General features: G+C 48.9%; 1 protein-coding gene across 7 annotated transcripts in view; it reads left to right on the top strand.

Moving 5' to 3' along the window:
• Positions 1-16,806, top strand: part of LOC135912473 (uncharacterized) — a 38,260-nt gene extending 21,454 nt beyond the window's left edge. For 3 of the 7 annotated variants that reach the window (XM_065444962.2, XM_065444958.1, XM_065444915.1), the window contains 3 exons: positions 5,241-5,294; positions 9,148-9,201; positions 16,477-16,806. In XM_065444962.2, the coding sequence (XP_065301034.1) occupies positions 5,241-5,294; positions 9,148-9,201; positions 16,477-16,734 (366 nt within the window). In that variant the 3' untranslated portion in view covers positions 16,735-16,806. Of the gene's footprint in view, positions 1-5,240; positions 5,295-9,147; positions 9,202-16,460 lie in introns of all 7 variants that reach the window. The other 4 variants (XM_065444939.1, XM_065444930.1, XM_065444922.1 and 1 more) reach the window with 4 other exon arrangements.
• The last annotated feature ends 6,045 nt before the right edge of the window (positions 16,807-22,851 follow it).

The following is a 22,851-nucleotide window of genomic DNA, read 5'->3' as shown; positions in this document are numbered from 1 at the left end:
ATTTGCAGCAGTCGTGACTAGCAAAGGACGAAATCGGTTGCAACGGCCGAAGCTGTGGCCATAGCCCTGGCCATACGCGCCGCGGAAGTTAGGGCCAATCGGCCTACGTGCTGACAGGACGCCTGCCGCCCCTTCCTTGGGGGGAGGGGGGGGGGGCTTTATTGGGCTGCGTCTTCCGCATCCTAGGAACGGAACTCACCCTGGATCATTATGTGACCTGGTGCCCGGCGTACACAGGGATAGCGGGGAATGAACGGGCGGACCGCTTGGCTCGAGGCATGACAGGCCGAGCCGCGGGCCACACCGCCCGAGAGAACACCTCGACACCCGGTGCGCCAAGAGAAATCCTCGAATTAAAACGGCTAAGTAGGCGAACCAAAGCCCTTCCTCACCCAGACCTAGACAGGAGGCAAGCACGGGACTGGCGCCACCTGCAAACAAACTTTCCCACATTTATACAGGCTACGCAAAATGTACCCAGACAAATACAGCAACACATGCCCGTGGTGCGAAGGAACACCGACATTGGAACACATGACATTCCAGTGCGCGTTACGTCCGGCGGCTGCCACCTCACCGCCGCTAGACGACACTCTACATAACTGGTCATGGGAGGCGCGACTCGCGGAAGTGGAATTGGGAAGCCAACTGGCGACCCTTGACCAGGCCCGGCGAGCCGCTGTAACCAGTGGGGCCCTGGAGGAGGGGCTCCAACCACCATAACAAAACAACCTCTATTACAATAAACGATTACTCTCTCTCTCTGGCGCACGGACGCGCGTGAGGACTCACGCACCGCGGCGATTGTGGCGAACGAAGTGGCGGGGAGGGAGGGGAGCACCGAGACCCGCTACTCACCTTCAACTAAATAACGCACTATCAGCTGTCGAGGAGGACCTTCCCGCTCCCCCACGCTAAACTCACTAGACCACAGTCATCGATATTCAGAATGCTTCAGACAGAGTCGTTCCCCTCGAGAGGCAGACTGAGCCGTTATTCACCAGAAGTAGAGCCGCAATGTCCGGATTGTGGCGAATCGTACTGCTCGCTAGCGCACATGCTCTGGCCATGCTCCGCGTTAAGCGGCACCGTGTTCACTAAAGAAGAAGACTGGGTGGACGCCCTGCGAAGCGACGACCACCAGACCCAGCTCCGGGCCGTCCAGAGGGCTCATGAAAGGGCGGAGGCTCACGGGCTTCCCGTCCCAACGTGGGTGCGGCCCGCGACCCCTGCCGACCACTAAACCAAGAGTGGGTGGGGAGGGGTTCCTCAGGACTCTATTATTAAAGTTATTTTCTCCACCCTCCAGCCGGTGAGGAGCTGTTTATCATTTTCTGCATTTCATTTTTTTTAACCACAGCTAACTTCCCTGATGCTATTCTTGGCTTTATTCTCTGTTGAATTGATATGGTCACGTTGAATGAAATTCGAGCGCCTCAGTTTCCCTTGTCTCATTCATTCGCAGCGAGGGTCTCGAATCTGGCATCGTTCATGTCGCTAGATAGCATATGAGGGATTTTTTAGCCCCGTGCATACTCTGCTACGTTCACGTGCTACATGACGCCACCAAGCAAAAACGATCACTCCACATCCGCCCACCAAGGCTCTGAGTGGCGCTGGTTAACACTCCTGGGGCTAGATCTAGAATATATAAATATCCAGGCCAGTGGCAAGAGTCATAGCTGTCGCCGTAGCAGAATTGATAATACATCACACACGTAGTGTGGAGGCTCTGGGTTCGGCTCCCACAGGCTAGAAGTTGCCTTTTCGTCCACTTTCATTTCCATTTTCTCTTATTTTCTACATTACAATTTCAACCACCGCTAATATCCCCGATGGCTTCCTTGGCTTCATTGTCCGTTCGTCATGAACATATACATATAATTTACGGCTGTGTGAATCCCTTTTTTTTTTCCCGCAGCTCAACATTGCCGAACATTAGCTACATGTCATTCCCATGAGGTTTCTGTACTTCGTATGCTGTGTGCGTGAAACTGTTCATTTCTATACGGTAATTGTTTTCATTCGTTTCTTGTTTTGCTCTCGCTTTTTAGTGGTACCCAGGTTTTCGTTTCAAGGCATCTTTTGGCGTGAAACATCTTTGATTTCGGCCAGCATTGGGCGTCGCTTGCTGAAACAGCCTGTAACAAAAACATTTGACATCACTTATATCTCTGCAAGCGTACTATCCCACGCTTTACTTTGGCATCGGTCAGCAAAAGGAAACAAAAAGTCGCAGTTTCATCCTTAAAGGGTAGCATCCATTGCGATATGAAATTAATAAACAGCTATGCGAAGTAAGGATGGTTCATACAATCGATAATGGCCGTGTGAGCTTGGAAACATTCGCTTACTAACTGAATTAACAAGCATGGGGTCAGCGCACACAAGCAAACATGAACACATTTCACTCGATGAGTGCGGACGCTCGCTGTCAAAACGCTGTTGCGAGCAAGCACGGCAGCAGCAGCGAGTGAAGTGACCTTCGTGCTGTCTATCGCTTGAACACAAGAGCGGCGAGGTCACACTGCGCACACAGCTATGAGCCATCCGCGGATCCCTTTCAATATTGGCCTCAAGCTCCACCACTGGAAATGGTGGCGCCACTGTCGGCGTGACGTGCTAGGAGGGATCACGTGGACATAGCGGCCGCGTTGGCTTCTGCGGGAGCGCCGAAGTGAGCTAAAAACGAGAGTTCAAATTCCCTCGTACGCTGCGGTGCTCATTTAGTGGCGAGATTTTCCCGCTTAGAGCGTGTCCTTTACAACGCTTGAAAGCACTACAACAGGCAGTAGCTGACTTTGAAGGCGCGCAACATGGTAGGCTACTGCTCGGTGCCGCAGTGCCGGACGTACGCAACGGAGCCCGGTGTCAGCCTTATTCATACGTAGCTGCAGGACAAGAAGCTGCGTGAAGCTTGGCTCGCGAAACATAAAACCGGCAAGCAGTCATTGGCTACAACTCGGGTATGCAGCAAGCACAGACGCGAGGAAGATTTCTGCTACGGCGCTGGGTCTAGAATGTTCGGAAAACGCGCACTTAGACGCTCGCCCGAGTCCGCTGCCCGACTAATGTCATGACGGTTTGGTCCACGAACTTGTCGATGCTATAGATACTGGCAAGTTCAGTGGAGTGGAAAGGGAGCGGTAAGAAGCACATTAAAAAAAAGCATGGCATATGGTCATGTGTTTGTGTTATGAATTGATACACTGGATTACAAAAAAGAAGCAGCGGGAAATCGCATGCAGAGAACACCGATAAACATACAGTGCGATGCAACTCGAGAAATAATATTGAAAGGTCAAAGAATTTAGAAGAACAAAAAAACAAAGATTGAATCGTCGCGACGGCACATCACAGTACCCCGTAGGCGTCGAAGTCTCTACAAAAAAATTATTTTTGAACACCTCTGATAGCGCCCACGCAATAACGGTTGCTTGTATACTGTCAAATGCTCATATTCTGCGGCCTAGAGTCATGGCATGGTGCGAAAACGCGCGTGCGGAGAAAGCGAAACAGTGCGCGGACAAGCATGCAGACGCGCAGTCGGTCGCTGCGAATCTGCGCGATCGCTGCATTGAGGCTTCGTTCTATTACGCTCCATTTAGTTATACAAGCACTATAAGAACATATTTCACATAGTTTGCTCTCTGCATTTACCTACCTTTCACGCAAGAAGCCGGTTCGGGAGACTTTATCGCGGCGACCGCGCACAGTGGCGTACACTGTACGTATTCGGTAAAGCGATAGCGTCTGTAAACGATTGTGTGCTTTCATTTTCCCCAAGATTATTATTCAGACAGTAAAAAACGTCTCTCGTTTCGAAAGTACGTACAGAAATGTCCGGGAGAGCTCGCGCGTGGTGTTTTCAGTGAGCGCTGACAGCAAAACCTATGAGGAGCGCGCCACGTGATCCCTCATGCTACGCCAGCGAGGCGCTTCCGAGAGATGGCGACTCCGTAACTCCTCGCCGCCAATACGGTTTCGCGACCGCACACGGCCGTGCAAAGCGCTCATTTGTTGGTGAAGTCGAAGCCGCCTCTCCCCCCCGCACTGCCTCACCGCTTTCCTCTGGCACGCGAGGTTGAGCCGCGATCATCAGTTCCCTTTGCGCCCGCTCGCGAAATACGCCGGAGCACAACGCCGCCTCCCCCTCCCTCCTTCCCCTCCTCTTACGGCCTTTCGCGCGACTGAGGACTGCGCGTTTGCTCTCCGCTTTCTTCGTTCGCGTGCGCCAGGTTGACCCGCGATCGTCGGCTTCTCTCGCGCGCTTTCACTCCCACATGGAGCATACAACGGGCGATGACGGCGTTATCGCCCTTCGACTTTATACAGAACTTCACGGTGACGCGACCTCAAGAATGCGCCTGGAGTTACCATATAAATGGTATCGCAATGAAAACTCATTAGTTCACCACGCATCTGTCGCGTGCGCATATGGCACCGTCGTCACACCACGCGCGGCACAGTCAGAGCTAAATTTATCCTCGCGCGCAGAGTCGAGATATGCATAGCTCGGGGGCCAGTTTCTCTATCTGAGGGTGTGTGGTCGCATTTAATGGAGCTCACTCATTCATAGTAATTACAATCCTTCAACCTCAAACCTGTGATCATAAGGAAGGCGTTATAGGGGCAATGTGTTGTAGAAATTTGACGGTAGTCCGGATATGGCCTCCACGCCTTCGACACGTAGAATCAAAATGGCGTGAAGAGACATGGACATCGAAACAGAGGGATACGCAACCCCTCTGTCCACGGCGGAACGTGTGCCTGTCCCTAAGGAGCCCAAGCGCAGGAGCCGCAACCGTTTACAAGTGCGGCGGATTCGAGCGGCGCAGGGCGATCTTTGGCGCCATCTGAAGGGCGGTCATTTAGAAGGTTGTCCCCGAGCATACTCGGCAAAACAATCGAGCCCACTACGATGAGAGCGAGAGCGTGATTGAAAAATTAGACCGTAAGACCCCAAGTAGCTATAGCCTAAGTCAACCATGCATGCTTTCTAGTGTGTTGTTAAGTGTATAAGTGGGACATTTTGTTGGGCATACACCCTCTGGAGCACGCGCAAGACGTTTCACGTACCCCACTGCGCCTGCGACTCTGGTACAGCCTAAACAATTTTGATGCCTATCTAGTTCGTGCGCTTAAACGGTGCGCACCTATAACATGTTTTAGCAAATCCTAATGCACATCACGAGAGGGTCGGTCGAAAAGAACTAACGCCATTGTTTTCATTTTTTCAGCCCGGCAACAAGCTCAAAGACGACCCCGTGCTGAAAATGCACGACAAACTGCGTGTAAGCCACCATTGTCTCGCAGTTCGAACATCTCCTTTAGTTACAATAGGCGCCGTGACTGTGCGCTTTCAGTCGACGAAGCGATACCTGTTCCACTCCACGTGCCGCATCTCCAGTAATCCTCATCGCGATCACCCGTACAGGCAGGCAGAACGACGCGGACATCCTCACGATGAGAGAACATACAGCGGTGTGCATTTTCTTTAGTGCATTTTATGTCCGCGTTGTATGTTTTCTGCAACAAACTAGAAGAGGATATACAACAAGGCCACATAACTACATTGACCTGTACGCGCCGTCTTTCATTGGAAGGCGCCATCACTACTAGAGCGCCATGGGGTATGGAGGAGGGAGGGATACAGGATTAGGAGACTAAGTCACTGACAGCTCACAATGCTTCATGGATACATGGCGGTGCACGTGAGGTAGCTGGAAAATGAAAGCATCTCCGAAAGACGAATAATCAAGAAGGCTGTTGAAGGTGGTCGAACACTATTAATTTGCACTATTGTAATAAGTAAAAAAAAATATTAGCATACACAAAAACGGAGTGTATATCTCATATCTTATTCTTGTGTTAGTTATAAAAAAGTCGTAGTTTCACCGAAAGGCGAAGCATCGATTGTGGTAGCAACTTATTAGACTGCTATACAAAGTGACGAGTTTTATCGGCCACGTAAGCTAGTAAAGATTCGCATAATAACTAAATTAAGAACCATGGTGTCACGCGCGCACAGGCAAACACGAACACGCCTCACTCGGTGACGGACACTCAGTCAAACACAACGGACACTCGTTGTCAAATCGCTGGCATGAGGAAGTATGGCACTAGCAGTGAGCGAACTAAAGTTCGTACTTGCCTCGCACTTCAACGCGAACTAAGCGGCGAGTACACAGCGCACACGAAGCTATCAGCCCTCTGTGCACCTAGATTCTGTGCGCATCGCAGATAGCTTCCATGATAGGGTCCGCGTGGCCGCTCTCAGCCGTGCCATATCTGTGCCTCCTAGATAGCACACGGTCGATGCACTTCGATCTGCGACATCATGCTGCCTTGCCCGACTGCCATATAATCTAATGGGGACGCTCTCGAGTAAGGCGCGGTGATTTTAACGTCACCATTTTCGTTATGCCGGGCTTCGCAAGAGAAATTTCTGTTCAAGTAGCGTGACGTTATAAAGCAGAGTGCATAGGCCTGTTCTTTCGGATAAGAGAACGGACAATTGGGCTAGTTTGTTTACTTGCATCTTCAAACTGTAAAAGCGCACAAGGACAAGTACGAATAGAAAATACCGGAAAAAGGTGCTTACTCACAACTCGTAAATTTAATTGAAAGGAAACGAATATATGCGCGCTAAAATGGAGTATGAGGGCTGCGCCTCTGTGCCGAGGATAACGAGCTAAAGCTTTCAAAGGCAACGTTAAAATTAAAGAAAATCGAACTATCAAGAAACCTAAATTCCTTGTCATGTAGCAAGACCGAAGGGCGGCTGACGCAGTTATCTCTTCTTTATGTGACAGGCCTGTGCCATATCACGGTTTAGTTGGTTGTTTCTCTTGAAGATATTCTGATTGTCTTTCAAAACAGAATAACAACTACAGTCCCAATTATGCGTGAGACGATCGTCGTGAAAAGAACAAAATAGCTGTCGTTCCGTCCCTACAAAGAAGATCGCACAAATTAAAACATATCGGCACAAGGTATAAGGTTGAGATTCCTTTTTACAGCAGAAAACACTCTTCAGACACATTGTTCGCGTATTCACAGGAAGCCATCGCACTGTAGTATTAAGCACACCAAAAAAATTGTAGATTTTGCGTTGGGAATGATCTATATGATCCCGTTTAGGTGCGGTAAGGTTTACGTAGGCCAGTCTGGACGTTGCGTCAACGTGCGACTAAGAGAACACTTGGCGACGTCCAATTCATCCGGAACGACACATCTAGCCGCCCAGTGTAAAGAATGTGGTTGTTATCCTGTTTCGAAAAATACTCGAATTATCTGCACCAGCACCATGCAACCAGCCAACCTATGAAATGTCACAGGCCTACCACATAAAGAAAAGAGGAAATAGCTGCATCAGGCGCCCTTCGGTCTTGCTACGTGATAGAGAGTTTAGGTTTCTTGATCGTTAGACTTACTTCAATTTTAGCTTGTCTTTGAAAGCTTTGAAGCCCGTGATCCTCGACAAGCATGAGGAGCCTCCCCACTCCGTTTTTGCGCGCATATATTTCTTTAAATTCAATAAAATTTTGCAGTTGCGAGTAAGCGCCTTGTCCTGTCTTCCGTCCTCGTACTCGCCCTTATGCGCTTTTACAGTTTCAAGATGTTATCTAGGAGGCGTTGGCCCTAGAGTTTCATACAGCTGCTAGAGAGAACTGTGGCGCTAGTGTCTAGGGGAGCTGCAAGCAGGGCAGCTCAGCCAGCGTGGGAATGATAGGTAGTGCATGAATTTACCTAAACTTCGTCCTTATCGCTTTAAATGACTTTCGTGACTTTGCAACGTGAGCATTTTCAAGAAAGCACTGCGTTATAGATAAGTAAATAAACATAAGTAAAATTTCCCCAATGGCAGGATTCCAACACAGGACCTCTAGCACAGAAGCCCCTTATTGAGACCATTACGCCACTAACGCGTGGAGAAAGCAAGCACTTCAATTAGCAGCGATTATTCCTGCTTGCCGAGTCTTACTGCCTTCCGCAATAAAATAGTATAAATTTCTTTAAAAGTTAATCGAATTTGGAGCCCTTTAAAGCGCATTCAACGAAGCCACAAAAGCCTCTGAAACCCTAAGCACGAAGATCAGACAAATCTGTGCGTAGTCGTCATTGCCATGGCGGTTGAACGATCGCAGCGACAATGTTTCTTCTAGTGATTTCAGGAAACTCTATCGGTGTTGGTCATACCCACACTCCGCCCGATCATAGCGCCCTCTCCACCCCCGGTGCCTTGCCCGCGATTGAAGACGGCTTGCGGCCTCCACGATTTCCTCCCGTGCGTGCGCGAGATGGAGCCACAATTATTGGCTCAGCCTCGCACGCTTTCACTCGCACACACAGTATACGGCGCGCGGCCACAATGTCATCGCGCTTGGACTTGATACAGAGCGTCATGGCGGCGCCGCCGCCGCCGACGGAAATGTGCCTGGTGTGTCCACATAATTTTTATCGCAATAAAACTAACTCATTTGTGGTTGAAGACGCTGTATGTGCAGCTGCGGATCTATAGGCAAGAACGTGCAGTGCTTGTAGGCATCGGGCACATTTTGGCGGGGTCTGCAGTTACAGGCGGAACAAACGGCCCTGACAGCAATTAGATTCATAATTGTATTGCGCATTGTGTTACACTGACGGACCTAATGGACGAACCTAGGGTTGTTTAGATTGCTTTTACCGCGTTCTTGCCTCCAGTGTTTACTAGCCACGAAATGCGATCGCGCCACGTCAATAAAAACTCAGTCCCTGCACTCGTGCCATGGATAGATGGCGACATTAAGTCGAGATTGAGAGCGCTTGCTCTAAACGGGGGCGCGATTACCGTGTGCGTGCTACGAATGTGGGCCCGAGTCACGAGTGCGAATCGCTCATTCTTAATGGAAGTGCGACTATAACTGTTGCAGCTGACAACTAGTAGGGAAGGTGGCATGACTTGTGTGAGCTGCCTATGGATATGAAGCGGTTAATGGATAATCAGGCTTTCCGTCATCACTGTTACTGATATCTAGCGTAACGTAATAAATGCGTGCTTTTCGATCGCATATATACAGCGGAAGCTGTCGGCATTCAAAAGCTGAATTTTTTCTAGAATTCTTTTTAGGATGTGCAATTGCATTTATATTTGTACTGTTGCAGGACAGATCCATATTTTCCTCAATAGTGTTCTACGTCATATACGCCATATTCAAGGTAAGCACAGCTGCTTGGTGTACTCGAACACGAAACACATCTAGGGCCCTATAATGTAAAATTATTCCAATATGTTTCTATTCCATTTTCCTGACCTCAAATTTGCGTAACCACCGACGCAAGTACCGGGCGGTCACCCGCAAGGTTGTCTGAACAGACCAATGAAACGCTCTCCTGGCTCATAGGAGGTCACTTTTGTTTGCTTGAAAAACGAATATAGTTGCCTAAACTGAGCAGCTTGTCGTATCTAATTGGCTGACAAGAGGCGAGGAGAATGCTCAAGTTGAGAGGTAAACGATGGCGCAGTGCCAGTGCCCTGAAAATAGATAATCGGATGAAGAGGGTGGTGCCGGCGGGTGCGATTGGTCGGCTTTCCCTTACTTAGCTTGTGTTGGCTGGTCGAAAATCACGGCGGCATGCAACGGAAGCTTAAGAATGACGCTAAAACTGACCCTCAGCAAAGAAGAGTTGGCAGAATGAGGTGGTAAACGTGCTGAAAGAGCTCGAAAACGTTACACAGCCACGCAAGAAGTTTTATTATACGCAAATACACCCATGCTCTCCGGCACGTGCGAGTAGCCAGCGTCTCAGCGATCGGCGGCAGCCATCTTTTAGTCCTTTCGGAACGGGGCAGCCTGCGGCTATTCCGAAGAAAATTCAGTTTTGTGCGGCCTATTATTGCATCTTTATCGCGTACACGTCACTTTGACGCGGTGAGTTTGTGCGGTGTTGTGACGTCGCGTGACAGGCAGGTGAAGTGGGTGCAGCCCGAAAACATTTTACCAATAGCCGAGGGCTAATGGCGAAAAGGGGTCGAATCAGAAATAACTGTTTTTCTTTTTTCTGTCAAATCATGCATAATCAGTGTGTACACATCACATCAGATGGGGAGGTATCGCGCTTTTCCTGACGTCGCGTGACAGACAGGTGAAGGGGCCGTGGTCGAAAAAAAGTTTTTGACCAATCGTGGAGGGCTGATAGCAGAATTGGAATAGAAAAGTTTGGAATAGTTTTACGTTATAGCGCCCCTAGTGTTTTACGAGCGACGGTCGCAAATGCTTGGTCAATTAAATATACGACGTCATATACGCCATATTCAAGGTAAGCACAGCTGCTTCGTGTACTCGAACACGAAACACATCTAGTGTTTTACGAGCGACGGTCGCGAATGAATGGTAAATTAAATATTGCGTTGTAGAATGACACCTTTCATTGCGGTTAACGTCCCCATAATCACTGAAAAATCGCTTCACATCACGCTACATAATCACTCTGATTTAAGAGGCTGCAAAATGTTTCATGATAAGCTTTCTGCGAAAAGAGTTGAGAGCATCTCGAACAATAGGCACGAGGTCTCCGATTTTGGGAGCTGCAGGACGCTCATTCGCAAGTGCTATGGAAATATCTAGCATTCTTCATATTCACGCACTTGCAGTTAAAGGATCAAAGTAATGTCACTCACCGAGATTTTTGGACGTAACTGGATAAATGGATGCTCGCGCGACACTTGTGGCAGAGGCTTCCTTTGTATTCTTAGTTGTGGAAAAGTGCAGGCACTCACCCCTATCTTGCGACCGAATCTAAAGTTGTGACGCTCTGGCTGCACTGGCGCACGGAACGAAAGATGTTCCCCAGCCTCTCTGATTGCTTGTTAGTTTATCGTTGATACGTCGTGCCGGTATACAGCGGGATTGATACGTGTGTGCGCGGGTGCTACAGCTATACTGCCAAGATGAAAATCCTTGCGTTTTTACTTGGGGTGGGAGAATATCCGAAATTTAACATAGGAATTGAATACTTCTGGCAATGCGATTCGCACTCAGCATGAGAATGTGCTGCCCTAATTTCTCGAATAATGTTATTTTTTGACTCTATTAAGGGTAGCAACGCTTAATGGAATTCAGAGGCGGAGAGAGAGAGGGCTGGGCGTGAAAACTGTTCCGAATAATTCTGCTGCAGAAGGGCTGAGCACGTCGTCGAGTAGCACCGCATTCTTAGCGAATGCTCGGGGCCGATAGCATCTGGTCAAGGATATCCAGTTATTCAATAAGAATGGCTGCCATTTGGGCACACTGCATGCGAGTAAATTTCTATTTACCAGTCGCCATGTTCTCGTCCCTTTAAAACAATATATGAGGCTATAGCATCACTTTTATATCGTTCAACAAACACAACAACGTATGTGTATCTAGGGAAGTGCTTTAACAATGTTACACTTATGTCATCGCTATTGTGCACCAGACAGCGTGACCAGCTGCTGCACATTTACAAGCCGCTCCTTTGTTGCGTCTAGGTTCGAATTGTAGAAGTCCAGGTGTATTAACCAAGCCAACTGTCGTGAGTTTCATATTCAATGTAGCTATATAAATAAAGATATAACATATATATAATTCAATATATGATTTTTTTTAACAATATTCGTATTAGGTTTGATTGGAAAATGTCGCTATTGAAACACCATAATATTTACGTATTTCGGAAAGACAAGAGCTGCCCGTAGGTGTATTGACCGACTCACACAGTATAAAAAGTAAACAAGTTATTGTTTTTTGCGTTTTAATACTATCAGGAGATATTGCAACAACTTATCCAAAAGTTACAAAGCCTGGAACTCGATACTGAGTCACCACGACAGACGTGGTTTCGTTGATTAGCCTGGCGGTATTTACGAGTCGCAAAATATGTGGCAATGCCAGAATATTCTTGTTGATTCCAGACATGTGGACATTAAATCTGAAGCGCTTTCCCGACGGCCCCCGCCAGGGCGGTCGTACATCAAGCATGCATACGTGTTGCTCGGTTCGGGTGCAAGTTACTCGCCCTCTGTTCCATAGCCTTAGCCAAATTTCTAGGAATAATAAACTTGCGCAAATTGTCCTAATGGCCAGTTCATAAGTTCATAAGTCATAAGTCAGTGTTCTTGAAATGGGTATTCTTCGTTGGCAGCGCTTCGCCCGCCGGACACGAGTGCATTGCCAATACAGCTGGCGGAGTACATCGCTGCCACTCTTACATAACTGATGCGTTGATAAATTCGTGTTGCGATACCAATGAACGCGAGAATAAGTGAGCTCAAGCATTTTCGTTCATATAAAAGCGGCATATGGAAAAGAATAAGCCTACCGCATTTTACATGGTCGATGCACGCAGATAAACACGTCGGTATATATAATCGTGCTGTTTGAAAGCGCAGCGTAGCGTTCGTGCTATTTACCGCTTCGAAAACGTAGTTTCTTTTTGCTAGTTATCGCTCCCCAAAAATTTTAATGCGCAATAATAACTTTTGTATTGCGAAACACGAGGTCAAGGCACCGCTTCGATATCCGATAAGCACACGAGCGCTTTCGGTAGTGATCCCAGGACGCAGTAATTTGGGGAGCAACGCAAAACTCTACAACCTTTGCAACCGCGAATCAAGAAATAATGCAAAGCACCGCGCTTCGCAATGCTGTTGCACGTAAACAGATGGAAGCTTTCAAATGCGCAGCTCCCGCATTTACGTAACAGCCTTTTAAGCGGCCTCGCAGTCTCCAAATATACACATTTACGGGATGCCGACCACTGTAGCGACCATAGTTTACCAAGGAGGTGAAATGCGCAATGTTCAGGCCGAGCTAACCTGCCATGCTCGAAGATCTTGCGAGAATTAAATAACGACGGCGGCAACTGAGCTTACGAGTGGCGTGCACTGTAGTTGTGGCAAAGTCGCTGTGTTCCCCAACAACTAGTATATCTTTCGTCTCAGCGATAATGCCACGGCACTACGAGGCGCGTGTCGAGGTGTAATGCGGTCACGTGAGTGTGCAGATATTGTCTTGTTAGTACGGCATCTTGAAAGTTTCTGCGTGTAGCGCAACCCATACATGGATGCATAGAAGGACAGGACAAGCAGACAGCGCTAACTTCCAGCAAGAATTCATTTGCGGGTTAGAGAGACCCGTACACTACATCCTGCAAAGTACAGAAATAACGTGCGCTTTTTTGAACTGTTTTTCGTCACCTCGAGGTGGCGTCGCGTCGCAGAAGCATCTTCCATTCGTCTTCCAGACGGATCCAAACTTGTACCATTACATGGTTTCGAAGGTGCCCCGGCTATCTCCTTAGCTGCCTACGTAGACTTTCTGCGATGCTGGATAGAACTGGAATACACCCTTAGCGGCCGAGTTGGAAAGCGTGTTCGTAATCGAACGCGAACTAGCTCATTGAGACGCACGTACTGCAGCACCTGAGATTTGGGGCGTTCGAAAGCACAGATGTTGCAGTGGAGCGTTTGGGCAGAATAAACCTCCCCGCCAGCATCCCCCTCTGTTGCGGTTGCGAGGGAGGGCTCCGCGGCAGAGGAACATGGAGGTCGCCTTCTACGCCACCACTTGAGCCACTGGAGACTACACACGTGACGAATCTGCTTGTATGTAAAGCCACCTATACTACTGTAAATGGCGTCACTCGGCTTCCCCGCATCCGTTGAGGCGGCTCTGCAATTCCACCCGTTCCCCTACTTGTCTTCTCTTTTCTTACCGGTCTCTCCTATTTCTTAACGCACATTGTGTGTAGTGAATGTGAAAGAATTTAAAAGGGCAACATCTCGTCATTTCGTCTCGCCCCACGTACACGAGCGTCTGAAAGATTACTCCCCGCATGCTGTTCCGTCAGCCCTCCTCTGCTTTAGCCCTCTTTCTTCGTCGACCAATTCAGCTGCCCTGGGCACAGGCGTGTACAGCATTTGGCTGCGAGACGCGGAAGGAGCAAAGGATGGACTGGCAACCGCAGCACAGCCACCGCTCAGCGGGCTTGGTGGGCTGCACCCGGCGGCGTATTTCCAACTGCTTGTAGGTACAGCGGGGCGTGGCACTTGTGGAGACGACGGACGTTTGCGTGCATGCGCGAGTAAGAGCGGGTGCGAGAGAGGAAATGTGGGGAGTTTTGCTCCTTGAAAATACGACTCTGCCTAGGTACTACGGAGGAGTTTCTTGGCGCGCCTTGTATGCGCTTGTCCCTAGGCGTGCAGGCAGAAGTCGTGGGGCGCGGTAGTGCTGAACTTAGCATCGCAAGTTGGCGGCTCGATGCAATCATATTTATTCGATCATGTTTTTACTAATGAAAACAACGTGTCATTATTTCGCATTATTGGCGGCGCCTCCAGGACACCAAAGCGGCAACGGGGACATCAAAGCTAGAAGCCGGACTGGTCCGTGGGTTGGGGCTCGCAGAGGCCCCGACCCACGGGCCACCCTGCTTCCAGCTTTGATCCCCCCGCTACCGCTTGGGTGCCCCGGAGGTTCTGCGCTTCCTGCTTTAATATAACCACAGGTGCTCTCCTGAGGCTTCCGTTTGGCGGGTACATGTGCCCTTCTGGAGCAGCGCTTGTAAAAAATCCGATCTATCGTCGCGACGAAAAAAGCGACCCGCTACTTATACAACACCAGTCAGAACAATGTTTCTTCATGCACAGCGATCACCAAGCGGCGTCCGCGCCCACTGCCTCACCGCGCGGCCGTATAAACCAACTCGACCGCACTGCTCAATGCCGGCATGTCTAGGGGAAAAAAGAGTACAACGCGCTCTAAGAAACCTCCTCCGTAGTGCCTAGGCTGAGTCATATATTCAAGGAGCAAAAGCCCCCAGATTTTCTCTCTCGCGTTCGCTCTTACTCGCGCCTGCGCAGAAGCGTCGAGCTCCATCAAAAGTGCCACGGCCCGCTGTACATACTAGCAATCCTAAAGACGCCACCCGGCGCGGTGCTTACTGGCGTCGAAGATGCAGCTGCTCCTGAATGCACTTCTCTGAGCCGCCTTTCACCAGGCGGCACCGTTACATTGCCCAGAAACATTGCCTCGCTTAATTGTGCTATCTGCCGCTCAAGACCACCCGACATTAAATTAAGGCGAGACTTCTTTAGTGAAAGATACGACACATTTTTGCTATGCCCCTGCCAAGATATTCTGAATGGGCTGGACTGTACAATGGAAGTAGCTTATGAGCCTTAGTTGATAACACCAACCCCTGTGGGTGCAGGAAAACACAAATTTTACGTTACAAGTCGACTAATTGGCAAATGTGGGCCTTATTGGTAAACGTAACCGAGTAGGAATAATTAAATAATGTGAGCTGGCCTAATTTGAAGGAATTTGGCTCGCGTATCACGGAAGAAGTTACACGCAGAATCTCCTGTGGGACTTATCTTAACGATGCGTATGCATTTGCCAGTACTGACCTGCTGTGCCTCCGTCGTATGCTGGTGTGTTAGGTATAATTGCGAGAAACACCACGAAAGAATCGTGAAACGGAGAAGCACGGTTGCAACGCCGAAATGTAGCTGACACCAGCATGAGAGGACGAAAACGAGGCGAATGGTATAGAATAGTGCATTTGGAAGATTCCGCTGCTTCGTGGAAGGTGAACACTGGCTAATGCGTGCTGTAGTACGTGACGGAATTTAACAGTGTTACGGTTGGTAGAGTTCGTACGTAGACTCGGTCGATGACACTGCCTCCTCTCGTTGAGAACTGTTATCAACTTTGCTCGGGCGGCGGCTGCATATGGCGCGGCAGTGCGGGCCTTGTCTTCAAAGCGATCTGCGATGGGGACAGAGTGCGCCAAGTACTGATAGCTTCGTGTGCGCTGCGTCTGCACCGCTTAGTTCGCGTTGAAGCGAGAGGCAGCACGAAGGTCTATTCGCTCGCTCCTGCGGGCCCTGTCTTGAAAGCAATCTCGCCTTAACGGACGGACGGGTTTCCTCGTTGCCTAGGCGTAGAAATGCTTATGCATTTAAAACCTCATCCTTTTTTTTTTGCTGTTGTGGCTGTGTTTAGATTATTTCACTTGCAGTTACTGCAGCGTTCCTTGCACTTCTTAACCAGCCCCCCCCCCCCCCCCCCAATCCTATGTATAATGATTGGCCACTTGAAGGTGATTGAAACAAAGAAACAAACAAAACACAAGCAAACAAACAAACGAATAAATAAATAAATAAATAAATAAATAAATAAATAAATAAATAAATAGGCGACCAGTCTGGTATTCGAGTGGGACTGCGCTGATAGTTTATGAAATTACCCTTTCTTGCTTGACAAGCTAGATAGTGTGGCGTTATTTTTATCGCTTCAGACTATAGAACCCTGATAAAATACTGTAGAAAGTCAAGAAAGCCCGCAGGCCCTTAAGCCACTACGTTGGAAGCAGTCATCTACCCATATTTCACTACGTTTAGAGTTATTGCTACACAGTGTTTCTCTTGCAAGCATTGCGAGCCCACATAGCTCGACCTCCGCGCAGGCCTTGGTGCTGGTTGTGTTGTGCAAGTTCTACTATCACCACCGGAGGAAGGTGAAGGACGGCCAGCCGCTGTACACGCCCTACGACCACGGCGCCCACCGCGATCACCACCGAGTGTTCGCAGCGCCGACTCATCACGACCATGCTGAGGCTGCCAGCACCAGGCAACTCGTGCCCAGCACCGTCGTCGACACCTCCACGGGCCTGTCTACTCCTCCGCGAGCAGCCGGCAGCTACATCACGCAGGAGGGCGTTTGAGCCTACAAATGTTGTTGTGTCTGTTTACGCTTTAATGTTCAATGATTAACAACCATGCAAGCTTTTATGCAAGTAATCATCTCTGTTTTGCTTATTGACGGCGTCTGACGACAATCAGGTGTATTCTTTTGTGAACTTAAACTGTGCTAGGGACGAGACGCCGAAGTAGAAGAAGACAGGAGGAACGCAGTGTCTACCTCGGCGTCCTGTCCCTAGCGCAGTTTAAGTTAACAAAAAAAAATTTGTCTTACCAACTAGCCTCCCAACACCATCTCCTTGCAATCAGGTGCATTTCTTATGCGCCAAAATGTATGCACTTGAAAATATATGTAGGCAGTAAATCAACAAAAAGCATTGCAGCTTTGTCATCAGTACGGGTGGTTTCAATAAAGTAAGTTAGAAAGTAAAACAAGGGTATTCAGTGTGCCTTTCAGAAGTGCAAAAGCTGCATAGATTTAGAGAACAGCGCGACGTAGGCATGATGCAGTGACATTGCTGGGACAATAGACATGTCTAACTGGAACACGTTGGCTTTCCCACTCTACATAAATGAACTAATGTTTTCCTGCGACAGACGCCCGCCAGATTTTCACATATGTTTTGATTGTCCACAGAAATTAAAATTAAGGCTTTAGTCACGATTATGTCGAGAGTTTATTCCACAGAAATAAGCTATGTATATTAGCTTTTTCCGAAAAGTTGTTGCATTAGCTGAAAAAAAAATTTTTTTTTACATACATTCAGGTGCACCAATACGCTTTATCTTCGAAATTGTTGCGGATCCCACGCGCTGTTTGAACTGGTTTAGGCGAAGCTTTTGCTGATGTCTGCGGAAAACGCTTTTCTTTGTTAGGAACCATTTGCAGATAGAGAGGGCACGAAATAAATGGGCATATTTGCCCCCGGTATTGGCTTGGCTTTGGTAAGCATAAAGCTGTGGCGCGCTCGATAATGCGCATGCGACGCATGACGGCGACAGCACGAGAAGTATGGAAAGACGGCGTGACGATCACTGTATTGCAGATATACAATGACTAGGATAGATTGACGACAATGACAAGACGACCATGACATGACAAGGCTGTAATCACTGCTATAAAAGGATGATGGAACAACCACGGCGGCACAACGATGGCCGTATGACGGCTATGCAATGACGACGGTAGCATGACAATGACATGACATTGTTGTTGGTGGTGTAAGGGTATCGATGACGTGCCTGCGAAGGAGAGAAAATTGCAAGAATTCACAGGAATACACCGCTGTCGTAATAAAGTCGGTGGCCTCAAGTTCCTTGTGGATACGGCACGAAGGGACAGCGCCAGGCTAGACGCGTGCACAGAGAAACTTTGGTTTTCTTAAGGCGAAATTAACTTAAGCCTTAAATAGCTCGTTGCAATGGGCCACACCCAAAAGACGTAGCGTCTAGTGGAGTGGTACAAAAATATCCCCGTCAGCAATGGCTCATAACCCCGTAAGCAAGCAAAGATGCAATGGCTGATACCCCCGTATAAGCATTGGTTCAAAGCCCGTAAACAAGCAAGAAATATAATTGCTCGTATCCCCTTAAGTAAAAGGCTACAAGCTCTCAGCAAAGTGAAGCGAACAGTGCATACTTTCGTGGAAATAATCCATGCAACACACAAGAGCGTATGTTTCAATAAAGAACAAACTCAAAATAAGCATCCGAACCATCAATAATGCATTGCATACCGCGCTCGGAAGTGCGCAATGGCCGAGGATGCTCGCCAAGCGAGAAACGAGATGCGACTTGCGAAGCGGCGGAAGCAAGACGTTCAACCGCGCGCGCCGCTTTCCCTTGCCGAGAGGATGCAACGTCAAGAAACGTCGTTGGCGCGAGTTTGTTCCCGCTATACGAGCGCGCTTTATGACATCTCGTTCCTGCGTCGGAACTCGGCACTCTGACGGAGGTGCTGAGCGCGTTATTTGCTTATTATGCGAAGCTAGGCAAATGGTGTTTGTCGAATCTGTAGTGACATCGAAAAACAGTCTTTGTTTCTTCGGAGAAGACTTTTGAGCTGTTGCTGCTTACTCGTTAGGAGACTCGGATAGATGTTGATGGCTGACTTGGAAACTGTAGCCGTCAAGGTGGACGCGGCAGAATCCCAGAGTACGAACGCATCGCTGGTTTCCACAGATTCCTCCATGTACGCGATTGTCGTGCCGTCGCGGAGGTGTTTGTACCCCTGGCTGAAATTTGTCAGCATTACTTTCGCTTTTCCTCCGTGCAGTCGAGCGATTCCTCTTGCGACCCAAATTTCGCGGTTTAGCGTAGATGTTGGTCGCCCTGGATGACGCTTTCTTCGTCTGCCGGTGTTTTGGTGCTGATGGAAATAATGATACTGGAGCGAGGCGGGACGGCTGACTCTAACTTCTAGCACACTCAAGGCATGGTGACTCAAAAAAGTCTTCGGCATCGCTGGATCTTGGAGTTAGGGCTACTGATTTAGACTTCAGGTCGATGATGGCTTCGTGTTGGTTCAAGAAGTCCATGCGCAAAATTATCTCGCGAGCACTGTTGGAGGATAACGAAAGTCGCAGGGTAAGTCCGGTCATGAACGGTAATTCTTGCCATGCAGATTACAATCTGTGTTATCAGATGTTCCCTAGCAGTCCGGATGCGAGGGCCGTCCCATACAGTCCTAAATGTCTTCAATTTGGGGGCTAATAATGCATTGATGACGGAGTGTATAGTCAGCTCCTGTGGCCACTGAGGTGGCGACTTCGTGGACGTCGAGGTTGGTGGTTTTTTGTCTTGCGTGGCACTTAGGGCGCGGTGTCGGGTCACGTCTGCGTCGCGTTATCCTAATAATGTTACGTTGGGTAGTGAGGTGTTTAGGCGGTGTTTTCTTGTCCTCGAGGCTTCGTTCGAGTGGTGTAGTGTCGTCGCTATGTCGTCAAGAAGGTCTTTTCAGCGTATTCGCCGTTGTCGGAGGATCTCAGGCATTTCGACGAACAGCAACCGCACCTTCACTGGTGGTTGCTTCAGTTTTCTGTCTAATGGCTTACGGAGTGGCGACAGGCTGGGCCAGTGTATGGTCGGCACTGCGGCTACAGGTAGCGTCCTGGTGAAGGCGAACGGAAAGGACGTCGGGGTTTCCACTGATTGGCTGCGACGTAGTCCACGATCTCACAAGGCCATCCGCCAAGCTGTGGACGCGGTGCGTTTACGGCAAACCCTCGTAGTCCCATTTTGTGGTACGGGCACCGGCGGTAGACGTGGCCCGCTTCTCGGTAGCAGTGCAGGTAGTGGCTAGGGGTATGCCAAACGTCAGTCTTCCTCGGAATCTTGCTCTGGGCAACGGTTGGGCATGCTGGTGACGGCAGTGGCGGTGGACAGCTGAACTGTGGTGTTGTGGAGCGTGGCGCGGGTGTGGAGGGGCAACGTGAAGGAGGGCGATGGTGGCATAGCTCGTTGCTTCCGGTTGGGGGTGCGGCGGCTCAGGAACTCGCACAGAATGCTAGAGCGTTTGGCCTGACAATGTTAGAAATTGAGTCCACCTGGGGATGAGCCACAGGGAACATGTTTCATAGTTCTTTGCACTCAACTTGTCTTATTCTCTCCTGCTAGTAGTCGGAGCAGAGACCGTGAATTTCCGCAGAGTCTATCGTTCAGTGGCGAATGAATTGTCGGGTGCGCATTTCCAGCGTCTTCTCGATCGTCGTGGCCTTCGAGAAATTCCGCTACGGTCTTGGGCGGGTTGCGGATCAGTCTGACGACGAGTTATTGTTTTATACCGCGAATGCGAAGGCGGATTTTCTACTTTTCAGGCATTTCTGGATAGGCATGACGGAAAAATGGAGTCTATCTTCCATCAATACAGCGATGTTCTCCTTAGGGAGCTGCACCAAGCACCTGAGCCTGCTGTCACGTTGTAGGGATGGTCAAGAACACAGTAGAAAAACTGTGAATCACGAAACGAACTCTTCATTGGGCGTACCTATGCCCACAGAAGCAAGTGAAACGTACAGCACAACGATAGAGGCGAGAGCAATAGGCGAGCATCGAAATCTGATCAGCATGTCAAGCGCGTCGACTTCTATATGTGATTCGTCCAATGTTCGAGTGTAATCACTGGTGCCCGCGTGCATTCCAGAAAGTACGAATCAATTCGCATCACACACACAGTCAAGGTACACTGGGTTCGGTGACAATAGACAGATGATAGAACCATCGATAAGATTCGTGAAACTTGCCATACTACCGGTGCGTCCTGCGCCAACCAATAACGTTTAACTTTTGCTAGCGGGTGAAAAAGTTAGTGACGTTTCTCTTCGTGAACGCGGGTGATGTGCAAGCGTATGGGTGCTATATTCACACGAAACCACCGGCCTTCGGTAGACGCCTACACTGTCCGAATGGCGGACCGCATTCAAGACGGGGCTCGTGCGGCCGCCATACGCGGCAGCTGCCGAAGACGAACCCGGCTCGTCCGTATCGCAAACGAAGACAGCAATTGTAGCAAATGCCAGAGGAGGTCGACCTAGCGCATCCCCACCTACCTTCCCCTTACGCGACCTCTCACCTCGTTTCTCCTTCCCGCTTCGCTCGACGTCACTTAGACTTTACTCTAGGAGGCGTTGCTTTGCCGCACGTTCAGCGTGCTCCTTCGTGCTTACCCCGGCACGCGATTCGCTTCACCTCCAGCCATTCTTTCTTTCGTTCTGAAAGACGGACTGCATAGAAAGAGTCCATCGGCGCGCACGCCATCACGTTCCTGGTATTTGCCACATGTTGAGAGGAGACTGATTTCAAAATTGTGCAGGTTGCTAGATGGGGCGGAATGCAACGTTCATAGTTTTGCTTTATGCGGAGAGATTCTGCGCGCCTCTGCTCTCATAATTTGTTCACGGTTGCACAAGCGGTAGGTGAAAAGGTAGGGCAACCCGAGGTCGCTGATGGTTACGTGTGTGTTGTGTTTTCTAGCGCTTATAATTAGCACTGAAGCGAGAAGCCCAAAGGGCCGGTCGCTTGCCGCTGCTGCCGCGCTTATCACGTCAGCAATATCGAAGCGCGTCCCCGGTCGTAGAGTGAAATCTAGTGATGTTTGCCTGTCGGCGCATGACACAATGCGTGCTAGTTAAGCTAACATCCGAATGTTTACAGCAGCTTATGTGGTCCAAAGAAGTACTATCCACTATTCATATAGCTTTCAAATAATGTGTTACCCCACTTATGCTTTGCCTTACGGGCGAAGCAATGACATTTTTAAAGCTTGCGAATTTCCTGAAGTATTTGTTAAAAGTTTGATGCCGTAAATTAAATATTGTTTCAACAGTCAGTAGAACTTAACTTTCTCTTTAAACGCAACACCTTTCATTCAAGTCGATTAAGCAGTTGTTCATTGAGAACATTTCGTCGTTCTACGCATATTCTGAGAAAGAAATCGCAGTATGCCTTGATCTAAAGGTTCATCCTAAAGTGTTAATTCCAGATCAGAATTCCAAGCTCACACTCCTTAGAAAACGCACAGGAAAGCTCGTTTGCGTGCTAACTCACGAGCGAATTTATTTAAGTCATACTGACCGCACTGTTGAGTTCGGGCATTTTTTGAAATGGAGCTAGCTCCTGAACAACACGCCCATGCATTCCACGTGCTGGTCCGCATGCTATTCATAAGAGGAACTGTTACAACTTCGATCCTGACGCAGAAACGCCTAATATGCCCCGCAACACACACATCAGTAGGCGTTAACCAAGCTATGTGTACTAACACTACAAAAGAACGAATACACGACATATAACACTATACGAGCCACAAGATCTACGACCTACGAGGCAACCTTCTACTGAAGTTATCAATGGGTCAGCGCCGCGTAGAAAATGAGATTACAGAAAAGGACCACATAAAAACACGCCTTTGCGTACAGCGCAAACTCACCAAAGAACGGGGCAGCTTTAATGGGTTTGCATCCTCAGGGAACTTCAAGTACTTCCCGGAGGCGAACTGCCTATCTGTCTATTTATGTATCTAACCGTTTACCTACCTACCTGGGTCACTGGGTAGTCCATGCACGATAGGGTAGCGCATCGGCCTGCTATGCTAACAGAATTCTAAACTAAACTGTCGGACCAATTCGTATAACAGAGTATGT

The sequence above is a fragment of the Dermacentor albipictus genome, chromosome 1 (genome assembly GCF_038994185.2).
Source record: "Dermacentor albipictus isolate Rhodes 1998 colony chromosome 1, USDA_Dalb.pri_finalv2, whole genome shotgun sequence".
NCBI lineage: Eukaryota > Metazoa > Arthropoda > Arachnida > Ixodida > Ixodidae > Dermacentor > Dermacentor albipictus.
The sequence above is the reverse complement of the archived record's forward strand: the minus strand, read 5'-3'. Positions and strand labels throughout refer to the sequence as shown.